We start from the raw sequence: 13,899 nt of genomic DNA, 5'->3' as shown, positions 1-13,899 counted from the left end.
GTTCCCAACCCCAATAATATATCTTACTGAGCCATGGCTCCATCCTACAGAATCCTTGGATTAGTAACTTTGTGAGGTACCAACTATATTTGGCAGAGAAAGCTAAAGACCTTGTAAACCTACAAAGCCCAGAATTCCATAGGATTGAGCTATAGCACTTAAACTGGATGTCAAACTACAATGTAGATACATCCTAAATCTACAGTTCATACATGGAGTGAACTAGCATCTAGAAATAGACCTTTATAAGCAGACTGTATGGATCCTGTTGCTTGCACTTATTGAGAAATATTATTTCTGTTTGTACCTGGGCCAGTGTCTTGAAGAGGCTGATGGATTTCTAGTCCATCCAGGTGAATTTGGACTCATATAGTCTGCTTATAAAAGTCTGTTCCTGGACACTAGTTCACTCCATGCATCTGAGAAAGTACACTAAGGGCCGGTACACACCAGCAGCAAAACACCACCCCTCTTTGCTGCATAGCATTGCTGCAGCAACCAAACCATGGGGCAAAGCTGCGCAGCAAAAAAAGAAGCTCCCTAGAGCAGCAGCTTTTTTGTGGTGTTGCAAGCAGGAAGGGGTGCCGCCATGATGCCACTTATTGCCAGCGATGTCTGATTGCTGTATGATAGCCCCCGTATGGATGGGAGGCTGCCATGATGCCAGCATCCCTATGTATTAGGGTTTGGGAGTGTGCGGTTGCTGTGCGCTCCCAAACTCTAAAATCACCACTGCCACACCACAGAGCACCTGTGTGTACTGGACCTAAGGCTACAAAAGCTTATGCTACAACTTCTTTCTTTCAGTTCATCTCAAAGGTGCTAAAAGATTCCTTTGCATTCTGATATTCAAGACTAACACAGCGGTATCTTTGAATTCTTAACTATTATAGGAAGCCATGCAGGGATTTGGAATTTGTATGTCTGACTGACTGACAGGCTGTACAGACCAGCCAAATGGGCTGGCATTGGGGTGGAGTAGGAGCGTAGCGGTTGCACACTGCACACCCCAGTTTTGCCCCCAAGCTGTCATCATGCCATATGCCTCACCAGATGGCAGGAAGTGTTGCGGCGTTTCAGTGGCATGGCAACTACATGCTGCACACCAAAAAGAGCACTGAAAAGTGCCGCCATGGCTGTAAGGGCATCTGTTTTCCATTCGTAAAGTGAGTGGCATTTTGCCACTTCTATTGCTGGTGGAAAAACACCGGACTGGGGTCACAGTGTGGCAGGCAGCTCTGTGCTACAATCTGGCAAGCAAAGGTAGCACAGAGCTGCTCCTTCAGGGTGCTCTGTTTCGCCCCTAAGAAAGATTAAATAAACTGAAGCTGTGTCCGCTCAGAAGAGGGATACTGGTACCATTAATGGCACTTCTTACTTCATATTTGTGGGATATGTCTTTTCTGGACAGGATCACATATCTTGATGATGAGCTGGGTTTGAGATCTGGGGCTATTACATGGGAATTCTCATATACTGGTTGTGGCAAGGAATTCTTGTTTTATCAGTGTTGTCTGGTGTGCCAGATGAATGCTTGACTACTCTAATGTGCTGCTTGTGGTGCCTCTATCCACCTGGTCCAGCGTGAGGTAGTATAACGTTTGCAACAAGCAGTTGTGATTATAGCTACATATTCTCTGTGAAATCCACTGGTTGCCAGTTTGCTAGGTCATGGTTTTAATAACTAAAGGCTGGAACACATGGCCCCAAAATCTTGCTTCCGGTGTCATTGATGTGCGGTGTTTAGATGCTGTGTATCCCAATGATTCCGGGAAGCCGGCTTGAAGAGGCCTGGCTGCCCAGATGTGGGCATCTTCATGACATTATATAGGCACAGCATTTACGCACTACACACTACTGGAGCATCATGAAGCGACCATGAGGCTGCAGCAGGGCAGGCAAAGCTGACTTTTCCGTGGCCTAAAAAGGAGCAGATCTTATCCACTCCTTTTTCAGTCAAGATCAAGGTGGATTGAGGCCACAATGTGTGTTTGCCATGGCCCCAATCCATCTTTGGAAGCTTAAAGCCACCCCTTCTGTCCCATCTGTTTTCCCCCTCAGTTTAATTTACCTAAACCCAAGACAGTTAAAACTATAACTTTGTCCATGCATAACCCCTTCCTTCTTCTCAATTAAGTAAAAATTCTACGAATTACATCTGAGGTGAAGTTAACCTTGAGAAAAAGCCTGTTTTAGAGCTCCTGTATTTCTTCCCTCTCATCTATTTTACCACAGTTTGAATGGATTTTTTCACCACAGCACATATGCACAAGAAAGTTGGATTGTGGATTCTTAGGGGCTGGTCACTTTGGTGCCAGAATACAGATTTCAGTACTGGTAGAAGGCTGTGTTGTATTTACAACAAAAGATCTGGAGCCACAGTTTGAAACAAGCTTGGAAAGGAAACGATACAATATGCACACCCCAAAAGAAAAATGTGACATGTCCATTGTTCTCATAATTTGAGGGGAACTAGTCTACATAGTAGCATTCATTGGTACTTAATAATGTACATGTGCATGTACAGAACAACATATGTGTGATATTTCATATGTATCTATCAGTGGTGCGTTATAGACCGCCGAAAAGCGGCAGCCTGTACCCGCCCCTTTCCCCGGGGTATTGGGGCCTCAGCGGCCAGAATGGCAGCTGCTGAGGCCCCGATCTGCCGCTTTCCAGGCTGCGGGGAAGCGGCAAAAGGCAGCTTCCCTGCAGCCTGGAAAGGGGTGTCTTTGGGGCTTCAAGCCCCAAAGACACCCCGCGGCGGCGGGGAAGAGGAGAAAGGGGCCGCTTGACCCCTTTCTCTTTTGTGTCGCTGGGCACAGCCGTGTGAAGGCTGCACCCAGCGGCGCAAACCAGGAAGGAGCTCCGAAACGGAGCTCCTTCCTGCTCCGCGCAAAGGGCGCACTAAGCGCCCTGGTGTGGAGCGACGACATCACATCCGCGCCGCCCCGTATAGAAGCGGCGTGGTCATGACATCATCATGGCGGCCCCCATGTAGATGGGGCGCCGCCATTTTGTACGGACTCAGTCCATACTAGGGTTAGGGGTGTGTGGAAGCACCGCACCTTCCTAACCCTAGTACGGACTGACTCTGTACTAAAAGGCCTGTTTGTAACGGGCCTATGTAAGTATTTAAAAATAAGGAGGAAAAACAAGCACAGAATAAAACAGAAATTTAGAAATTATGAATAATACTGAGAATGTATATATTGATTCATTTATTTTTATCCTGGTCAAGGTGGACCTCCAGTTTGACATGGCAAGGCACTTCCATATTTATAAAAGTTAATAATGGAGTGTGTGGATATGAGGTGTGATGATTGGCCAAACTGACCTACTCATTGGAGTTTGTGCTCTCAGCATGCACATAATGTTTTCTTTGTTGGCTAAATGTCACAGTACTAATGCAGCATAGACTGCCAACTAATTCCTTTTTGTTGCTTGTGGAACATGTCAGATACACACAGAGATGTATGAATGACCCATGCCAAGTGTTAGTTGCACATATATGTGTCAAAACAGAAACTCTACTCCTGTCTTTAACATTCCATGATTTTTCTTCAGAGTGTCATTAGAATTTTACTTTCCTAGTATTTCTGTCTTCTTAATTTTCAGAAAAGGTAAAAGAATGTTCAGTCAGGACTTGAAATAATAGTAAAGTAGATAGCAGGTTCTTTTATACAGATTACATTATAAAATATTTACACTGCAGGTGAGGTGGAAGCAGTCTGCAATGCATTCTCCCCCCTTCTGCTATATTAAAATTGTTTAAACTACGCAATATCAAACACATATAAGAGCACTGCACAGGAACAGCAAGAGAACACCTCCTCCTCCAGACATTTGTCTTCCATATTATGTTCAAGGGTGAAGTCAGATGACCTTTATGCCACTAATTGTATTTTGTTTTCTATATATGATATAAAATGGCAACATACACGAGATGAGTAAATGCCAGGCCCTGCCATACTGCATTTCAAACCACGTTAGCTTCTTTTTCATGATTGTATAGCACAATGCAAAATGGAAAACACACATAATGACTGAATTATTGGTGGGGTGCAGGGAGAACAAAGGAGAAGGACCTTTTCACTGAATGAGAAAAGTGCAGAGTTGGAAAGGACCTGAAGGTCACTTTAATAAAGGCTTCAACCCTCAAGCCTGCTCTCCACATCTGAAAGGCTAGTAGCTTAATCTGTGATGTGTCATTAAATACAGCATGGACCTGAAGCATATTATGCTGCAGGCACCTATCAAAGTACATCCAGATAGTTCTAATTTCCAATCTCTGAAATCCAGACAGGAAGGAGTTTTAACCTACATAGGATCTGCTCAGGGTCCACACAGGAATGGAACACAATCCATAGGATCTGCCTGATCAATTGTCTGTAGGGCACACAAGAGTGGGTGGAGAAAGCATGTTTCACACACATATCAGGATTGACTCATATCTCCCCTTTAGGTAAAATATGTATAGGTGGTAAAGAGGTGCTTAGGTAGCAAGACCACTGGCATCTATTGTGTGAACAGGCTTGTAGTCTCTAAATTAACAGTTAATTTAATTTCTAGATGTGTGTTATGAGGGTCTGCCCAATATACTTTGCCACCTGAAGCAAAGGACAAGATGGCTACCCCATCCATTCTGTGTACTGAAGCTGACTGGATTGGCATTTGAAACTGACTTCAGATTAACTGTGGGATTGTTTTCTCCATCAGACTGAGGGACAGGAAACTAATTTAGGGGATGCAAGTCAAGCTATGTGGCATGCACTACTCTGTCCTCAAAACAAAGTAATGCTGAGGGGACTGTCCTTATTGCTGCCCCCTTCTAGAACTTCTCCCCTGAGGAAGTTGCTTCACTCTAACTATGGGGCTGGCCCTGCACTTTATCTGTCATCAACATCTCACAAGTAAGCACTATGACTCTTTTATGTACTAAATGCTTTACAAGCTTCATCTCCTTGTCCCTCAAATTAAGAAGCTATCTGTAAGTTCTTGCCATGAACCTGATGTGTGCCGAAATAGTCCCTTTGTTGCTCAGCTCACCTGTCTATGTATGATAAGGTGTATTTAAACAGTTGCTTACCCTGTCAACTTGAGTTGTGTGAATCAGTTCCAAGTCAGTATGGCAGGACAGATGGTAAGCCGGCAACCCTTGAGAAACATCTGAAACAGTGATAATATTTTAAATAAAAACTCACAGGCAGGACATTCCATAATAACCAAGTTCAATTAATTCCTACATCAAATGAGTAATGACAGACACATGCTGTGAGGTTACATGGGTATCACTCCAGAGCAGTTTCAGACAGATTAGCAAAACAGGGTAATCCAGACAACCAGACAAAAGATGTGACACTACTGTTTTTGACAAGGCATTTGAGACTGGAGTTATAGAAAGGATCCTTTAAGTCTTCAAGCATTGCCTGTGATGTGCAATATTATAAAACCCTTGGATATATATGGGTGTGTGTGTGTGTGTGTGTGTGTGTGTGTGTGTGTATTTATTTTGAAGCACTGGCAGAAATTACCTATATAAATGAAAACCTTGTTAAGTGCAAACTTCATAGTGAAATATGGATAAAATCATAAGTGAAAAGAGGATCTCACACAGAAATCAGCCAGTGCTAGATGATAGGATTGGTTAAAACATCTTCAGACATAACTTTATTTATTCTAATTCAGCATTATCAAAATAGTATAATACATGTAAGCAAATGAAAATGTTCAGAGTTTGTTTACATTTATTTTATTTTGTATTTGTTGAACAGTCACACAGTACAAGCTGCAAGGAGCCCAGCTTTTTCCAGGTTCATTTTGGCACAGGAGCAGAAAATCTCTAAGATTCTGCTCTCCCTCTAATGAAAAATGCAACAATAATAGTGTAAATATAACACAATTTTCTGTGTTTTCATGGCACCCATAATCTGCTGCCTGAGGTAGCTACCTCACTGTGTCTAATGATAAGGCCAGTCCACATGCAATATAATCTGCTTGAAAATATGGGAGGTGTGGTTCATGTTTTCTTTAAAGAAAATACACAAAATGAACTCTTTAACCCTTCGGTTAAATCATAGCCTAAATATCAAAAGCCTATATATCAATTTTAGAGCTGTTCACAATTTTAATAAAGCACTTGCACTTTCAGGACAGGATACATGCTGATATATCAGATGATTATGTATATGCCTCTTATACATATTGATAGAAATGTGTGAACAAATGAAAAGGGGCAGGACATCATAGAAGGTCTAAGATCATGGAATTTTCTAAGCCTTCTAGACTTCCATCATCACAGCCTTCAAATGTTAAAGATTAGATCTGCTTATGAGCAGATGGCATCATTTGGTCTTGATAAAAAGAAGCAATTCATACAGTGCACACCTATTGTGATGGATTTTTTAAACCTCTGGAAGTAATGATCACTCCCATTTTTGGCAACATTTAAAGGGGGATTACATACGTTCATGGAGGATGCAGTACAATGGCTGTGTCATGTTGACTATATAATAAATACCTGCAGTGTCAGAAGCAATATGCCTTTCAATAGCAGCTGCTGGACAACATGAGTAGGAGGGTGCTACTGCACTCATGTACAATATGGGATTTCAATTGTGATAACAGATGGCTGGACTAGTAGAAAGGCCTTTTGGCTGAACCAGTACTGCCCTAATGAGGCAACATAATTCTTGGAGACTGTGAGTACTACTCAACTCATAGTGAAATTATGATCTGTTATTTGAGCAGTATTTTAGAAAAAGCATGCTTTCAACTGTACAGTATTGTTTTGTAACAATGATGATAAAAACTATTATAAAAAATAGGCAGATGTCAGCGTTAAGACAATATTTTCAAATGTCTCATCAATGTATATTTTGCTTCTTCCACAGTGTCAGCCAAAGCAAGGCCCCACAGTGATGAATATTCAAAGAAGGTTCCACCTCCTAAGCCAAAACGGAATCCCAACACTCAGCTGAGTGCATCTTTTGATGAGACATACATCAAAAAACATGGCCCCACAAAGTCAACGCTAAGTAGGGATGCCTCCTTATCACAGGTCAGCAGTCCTGCTCCTGATACAGAGGATGAAGAACCAGTTTATATTGAAATGGTTGGAAATATACTCAGAGACTTCAAAAAAGATGAGGAGGACCAAAGTGAGGCAGTTTATGAAGAAATGAAATACCCCATCTTTGATGATGGTGGCCAGGATTCAAAGTGTCCGTGTGAGTATGACCATCACAGCTGTTCCTCTCAGTGTGCTACTCCCACAGTGCCTGACCTTGATTTCACCAAGTCCTCAGTGCCATCTACACCCAAGGGTGTGCTTTGTGACATACCCCCACCATTTCCAAATTTACTTTCCCACAGACCTCCACTCCTGGTATTTCCACCTGCACCAGTGCAGTGCTCCCCAAATTCTGATGAATCTCCTTTAACACCACTGGAAGTCACCAAGCTTCCTGTGTTAGAAAATGTGTCTTATATCAAACAGCAAGCTGGACCTTCTCCATCTTCACTGCCACCTCACACGCCAAGTCATCAAAAACTGGAGAAAGACCAGACATCTCATGGAACTAGTACTCCAGGGCACTCCTCTTCACCTCCTCATCCTTCTACCTTATACAGAACACAGTCTCCACATGGGTATCCTAAAAGTCACTCTGCCTCCCCCTCTCCTGTGAATATGGGTCGGTCACTTACTCCCTTAAGTCTCAAAAGACCTCCTCCTTATGATTCTGTACATTCAGGAAGTCTCTCAAGAAGTTCTCCATCAGTGCCTCATTCAACAGCCAGAAACATATTACAAGAAGGAGGGAAAATGGTAAATGCCTCTGTCAATACCTACGGGTCATCAACACAGAGTAGTTCACGATCCAGAACACCTACTAGTCCCCTAGAGGAATTAACCAGCCTTTTTACCTCAGGACGAAGTTTACTGAGGAAATCCTCCAGTGGGAGAAGATCTAAAGAGCCTGCAGAAAGTAAGTGTTTCAATTAATGCTTTCTCCTTTTCTTTTTGCTTCTTTTTCTTTTTGCTTTTGTTTTCTTTGCTGAAATTGAAATGTTATGCAAATTTACACAAATGGCCAGATCATTCCTTGTCATGAATTAAACACGAGGTAGTCCTAAAATTGAAAGGCAACCAACAACATTTGCATTTTGTATACTTCATTTGCAGTTTCACAGATTTAATTGTTTATGAAACAATTCTAAAAGCTTTCAGACACAATGAATCTTAGAGGAAATCAACACCAGTAGCAAATCAAATGATATTACATATAAACAGTACCTCACTAAATTATAACAGTGATGGGTAAATTCTTGTCAGTCTATAGTGTAATGAGCAGTTCATAAGAATCCTGTTTGTTAGTCCCAGTTAGAGGAGATCCATTTAATCAATTGTTGGATAGTCAACACATAGGTAAATCCTGTTAATTCAATGGCTTTACTCTAATCAGGACTAACATTAGGGTTTAAGCCCTCCCCCTTGCTCCAACACAATAAATATTTAGAAAAAGCTCATTATTTCCCAAGAGCTCTCTCCTGATTCATAATGTTGGTGTATGTATATTGATGCTATTACATGTATGCATATGACTGCATTGTCTGCTGAGAAGAATTGTAGTCCAGTTTCACCTACTCAGTGCTCACAATAACACACATGTCATGGTCAAATCCAAGCCTGACCACAAAATGAATCCAAAATACAGTCAACAACAAGAGAGGGTTTTTGATGTGAAGAATGGGGGAACAATACCTAGAATACTTGAAACAGTTTGCAAGCAATAACAAAGGAATTGTTCTTTAGAGAAGAAACACTACCCAAACAATAAAGTGAATTGGCTCTGTAGTTTACAAAGTGTGAACTGCCTCTCATGGAAACTGACAGGATCAGCAGCTCACCTTCAAACTAGGCCAGAGGGCCCCCTTTCATTGTTTAGCATTAAAAAAAACACCTGTTTTTCAAACTAAAATTCTACTTCCATCCATTTTTGGTGGAGGGGATGCATTTTGGAGGGTCATAGGTCTGAAATGTGGTCTCTGATAAAGTTGTTCACCTCTGCCCTCAAGAAGCAAGAATCAGGAAGTTATCATAGAATCATAGAGTTGGAAGAGACCACAAGGGCCATCCAGTCCAACCCCTGCCATGCAGGACATCACAATCAAAGCAACCCTGACAGATAGGCATCCAGCCTCTGTCTAAAGATCTCCAAAGAGGGAAACTCCACTACACTCTGAGCAAGTGTGTTTCACTGTCGAACAGCTCTTACTGTTCTCATGCTAGGTGCAACATAATAAATACAATATAATCTAATCAGTAGTTATAAAAATAAATTATATTAAATATAGTAACATTACACTGACAAGGATAGTCTGGTTAATATAGCAAGGTTTAAAAATGTTGCCATTTTGCAGTGTAAGGAATTAATCAGAGCCCTGGATCAGGATAGCCACAAGTGAGTCAAGGAGCACCCAGGGAAACACTGCATGACCAGGTATAATAAATCTTCCCTGCCTCCCTCATGAAAATTGCACTGGAAAAGTCTATGGGATAGTTTTTTGTGGGTTTTTGGGGGCTATGTGGCCATGTTCTAGAAGAGTTTATTCCTGATGTTTCACCAGCATCTTATTCAAATCCTTCAAAGCCCAATTCCTCTCAGCACTCTTTTTAAGGGAAGTGCCAGAGATGCCAACACTGCCATTTTCCTACCCAGGGATTCAAAAAGGTCAGAAGTTGTGCTGTGGTTGAGAGAGAAGAGGGATTGGTGCTTCTTTTAGTTGTTCCCAGGATGGACTAAGCTCTTACTTTTTGCCACTCTGCTCAGAGAAGGGGATGGTTCCTCATTATTTTTTCAATAAGAGTTAAACTACTTTACTTACATTTACCCATCGATAAGTCAACCCAGGTTTCTGGGGTCAATTTTAACTACAATATATAGACTTATATGTGAGTATATACAGTAGGTCCATGGATAAGAAATGGGAGGGAAATAAATCTACTGAGGTGATTTTCCACTCAAATGCCTTCCTCCAGGGTGATTTGAAAGAATCAGACATTGTGTTGGGCACCAAGGAGTTGAGATTTAGCATTACAAGTACAAGTAATAGTGCTACTAGTACGACGTTACTTTTGAAGCAATAATAGATTTGTCTTTTAAAAACAATATTATAATGTCATTAGTTATTCAGTGTTACAAGCTACATTTACTAATTACTCCTAAGAGATGTCTTTTTAAGGGTCCTTTCAAGGTTTTCTTAGCCATTTTGTATTTCTAGGTGATCAAAAATGATGTAAAATAGTTTTAAAATCCTACAATGATTAACAAAAGAAACACTTTAATTATACGTTACTCTTTAAAATGAGTAACATTATTGTGTTATATTGTACAATAAGTAGTAAATTACTCTTTCAATAATGATATTCCAAGCTCTGACAAAATATTTTAAGCAATAAGGAAACAGCGATTTCACAACAGTTAAAAACAGTTTCAGTAAGGGCAGGGGCTAAAATTTAAGCATTTGTATATATACTTTTGGCTATATTTCAGAGGAAGGAACTGGCTAAACCACCCCCGAGTCTTCCTTGTCTAAAAAACTCTGTGGAATTCATTAGTTCTCCATAAGTTAACAGGAAACCTGAAGGCACATAAACACACGGACACATTTCTATAACACAAATGGAGTAAGTGAGCTCCATGTGGTCCTGGATCCCCTGCTTACAGTGGAATACAGTGGGATGATTCTACTATAAAATGGGAAGTGGCAAGGTGCAGCCAGTGGGGTGGGGCGAGGTAGAGAAGTTGGGCCCTGGCCTCTATGAAGTCGCCCATCCCAATCTAGAATAAAAACTAATTTTGGGCCTTTGGTCTGCTGCCTGTGTATGCATTGAACCTCATCAAATATTCCAAGGCTGACAACAACATTTGCATGGAAATAATACTTCATTTGTAATACGGCTGGGCAGTGTGATCTTGACAAATTAATATGCTACATTATGTAATTACAAATGGCAATCTCTCTCTCTATTGTGGATGCAAAACATTTTTGCAATTTTTCTTATTCCCTATGGGAAAGTATGCCTTGACACATCATTTAATAAAATGGCCAACTGTTGCAAGTTGTTTCACACTAAGAAACGTTTTATATAGAATTTTCTATCTCTTGCCCAAAAACAGTTTTTTCATGAATTTTTCACAAAAATTCTAAAAATCCTGACAATCATTTTTTAAAAAGGCATAAAAACTCTTGTTATCTCACCCAACATAGGAAATCCTTTGCTCTTGCATCCAAATATGGAAACCATCTCTACTATAAATGTATTTCCAAACTCATGGGGAATGACCATCCCAAATGGCCTATACTTACTCAGGTAGCGGTCTTTTCCAACTTTGCTATTTCTAACTGGAAATATCAAGATCTAAAAATGGGATTCATGAATCCATGGTGAAATCATTCTCCTCCAATGAGTTATCATCACTGAGCTATCCTTTCTTCATGATGGCTTTCTTCTGATTCTAAAACATTTATTGCACGGTATATTTACAGGGATAATTTAAAGCAACCATAATGGCTGGACATTTGTATTTCTAAAATTATGTTTTGCCAGGTAGAGAAGATGCAAGTCCTACAGTTTCACCACACATGCTTTCTAATTCAGCAAGGTTCTTTGGTCTGTTGGATAGGTTAAGGGAAAATAGTGTAATTTTCATGGAAAGGGACAAGCATTAGCAGACACAAAGCTGCTAGACTGACTTTAGTCCTTCTTGATTTTATATTATGTTGCCACTGCTTTGTCTTCCGCATGTCAGAAATGTTTTCAATTCAGATCCCTGGGAAAATGAATAAAGCACCGCTAGGAATTATATTCTAAGCCTTTACTACGTTAGTGAAGTAAGTGAGCATGATACACTTTACCCTCAAGGGCCTATAAAATCACTTTATGAGTGAGTTTAAGGTATCTGGAAGCTTGTACAGCTGAGATGCTTTTTATTTGAGGAAGGTTTATTTTCTTGTCCTAGAGTTTATGTAAGTGAGCAGCAATAAATTATGCCTTTGGGACAGAACACTACTGTAGAGAATACCCTGGGCCAAACATACCTGATCACTGTTCATTTATGGCATGATTTGCAGAAAGACATGAGCTAAAGTACAGATGCAATTACATTGTGAGGAATCTATAGCATCCCTACTCCTTTAAACTTTTCCCCTCCAATCATTTACAACTATGTAAGAGAATTACTTTCTTTATATGGGGCTGTGGAATGGAGAGGAGGTTGAACATAGACAGCTGCATTATTGAAGGCCACACTGTTGATAAAGCTCAATGTTGTCTACTCTGACTAGCAGCATGTTTCATTGATCCAAACCAAGACATGTGGCCAAGCACCATCAGAGTGAAGTCAAGATGGTAACAGTTATAAACGAGGAAGCACACAAAGCATGGTGTAGTGGCTTGAGTGTTGGACTATGACTCTGGAGATCAGGGTTCACTTCCCAGCTCAGCCATGAAACCAACTGGGTGACCTTGAGCAAGTCGCACTCTCAGCCTCAAGGGAAGGCAATGGCAAATTTCCTCTTAACAAATATTGCCAAGAAAACTCCATGATAGGATTATATGTTAGGGTCACCATAAGACAGAGACAACATCAAGGGACACAATAACAATAACAAACACACAAGCTAGTGGTTGCAGTAGTCTGCTTTTACCTGACCCTAATGGGAAGGGCAAGATTCTTCCGCTGCCTCCCCTTCTCCTCTCTATACTCGGTGAGTTAATTAAATACACTTTTATATTCTTTACTCCATCATCATCATCATCATCATCATCCCGCCTTCCTCCAGGTACAGGGACTCAAGTTGGCTTACTTCAAGCTTAGTTTGCAGCAATTGAAATAAATTGTGGACAAAGAGGGGGAAGTGGGAAAGAGAAACTGGGACATTTTAAAAGCAGCTGAAATAATAGTCTGAGAGTAGGATTGCCATAGTGCCGGACCTCGAAACCGGGGAAAATGTAGGACAAAATTTTCAAATGTAGGACACACAAAAAGTGTGTCCTACATTTGAAAATTCTGTCCTACATTTTACCACGATCGCAGCGGGGAGCGGAGGCCAAGCGGCAAGGGAAAGCCTCCACTTAAGGAGGCTTTCCCTCCCCGCCTGGGCCCCGCCACGATCGGAGGCCAGGATCGGGGCCTTGCCTCGTTCCTGGGACCCTCAGGGACCAGGAAGGAGGGGAGGAGGCCGGCGGCGATCGCCCCGGCCTCGCCTCCTTCTTGGCCCCCGCAGGGACCAGGAAGGAGGGGAGGAGGCCGGCGGCGATCGCCCCGGCCTCGCCTCCTTCTTGGCCCCCGCAGGGACCAGGAAGGAGGGGAGGAGGCCGGCGGCGATCGCCCCGGCCTCGCCTCCTTCTTGGCCCCCGCAGGGACCAGGAAGGAGGGGAGGAGGCCGGCGGCGATCGCCCCGGCCTCGCCTCCTTCTTGGCCCCCGCAGGGACCAGGAAGGAGGGGGAAGGCCGGCGGTGATGGCCGGGGCTTCGCCTCCTTCTTGGCCCCTGCGGAGGCCAGGAAGGAGGGAGGAGGCTGCAGGGAGGCGGGGAGGTTGGCGCGGCTGCGCCCAAGAGGCGCCGCCTCCCTGCAGCCTCCTCCGCCTCAGGCCTCGCTGCCCTCCTTTTCCGTCCCAGGCCTCAGAAATGCCTTGGAGCCGCCGCGGCGGCGGAGGTGGCCGCGGTGGGCGGGGCCGTCCCGGTTTGGGCGCCAAACCGGACCGGGACCGGGATGGCACCGCCCAAACCGGGATTGTCCCGCCGGGGGGCGGGATATGGCAACCCTATCTGAGAGAGAATTAACTGGAACTGTCCCTGTGAAATTGGGAAAGTTGAAGCATATGTAGCAG

At 42.6% G+C, this 13,899-nt stretch overlaps 1 protein-coding gene across 3 annotated transcripts in view; it reads left to right on the top strand.

Annotated features, from left to right (window-relative positions):
• Window positions 1–13,899, top strand: part of LOC149318193 (neuronal tyrosine-phosphorylated phosphoinositide-3-kinase adapter 2-like) — a 221,237-nt gene that overhangs the window by 134,536 nt on the left and 72,802 nt on the right. For all 3 annotated transcript variants that reach the window (XM_089509208.1, XM_089509207.1, XM_089509206.1), the window contains exon 4: window positions 6,894–7,988. In XM_089509208.1, the coding sequence (XP_089365334.1) occupies window positions 6,894–7,988 (1,095 nt within the window). The remainder of the gene's footprint in view (window positions 1–6,893; window positions 7,989–13,899) is intronic.

This window comes from Sceloporus occidentalis, unplaced genomic scaffold (genome assembly GCF_023333645.1).
Source record: "Sceloporus occidentalis isolate IW3139 unplaced genomic scaffold, rSceOcc1.0.p SCAF_2, whole genome shotgun sequence".
Classification (NCBI taxonomy): domain Eukaryota; kingdom Metazoa; phylum Chordata; class Lepidosauria; order Squamata; family Phrynosomatidae; genus Sceloporus; species Sceloporus occidentalis.
Note: the sequence above shows the minus strand (reverse complement) of the source record. Positions and strands in the feature narration are given on the sequence as shown.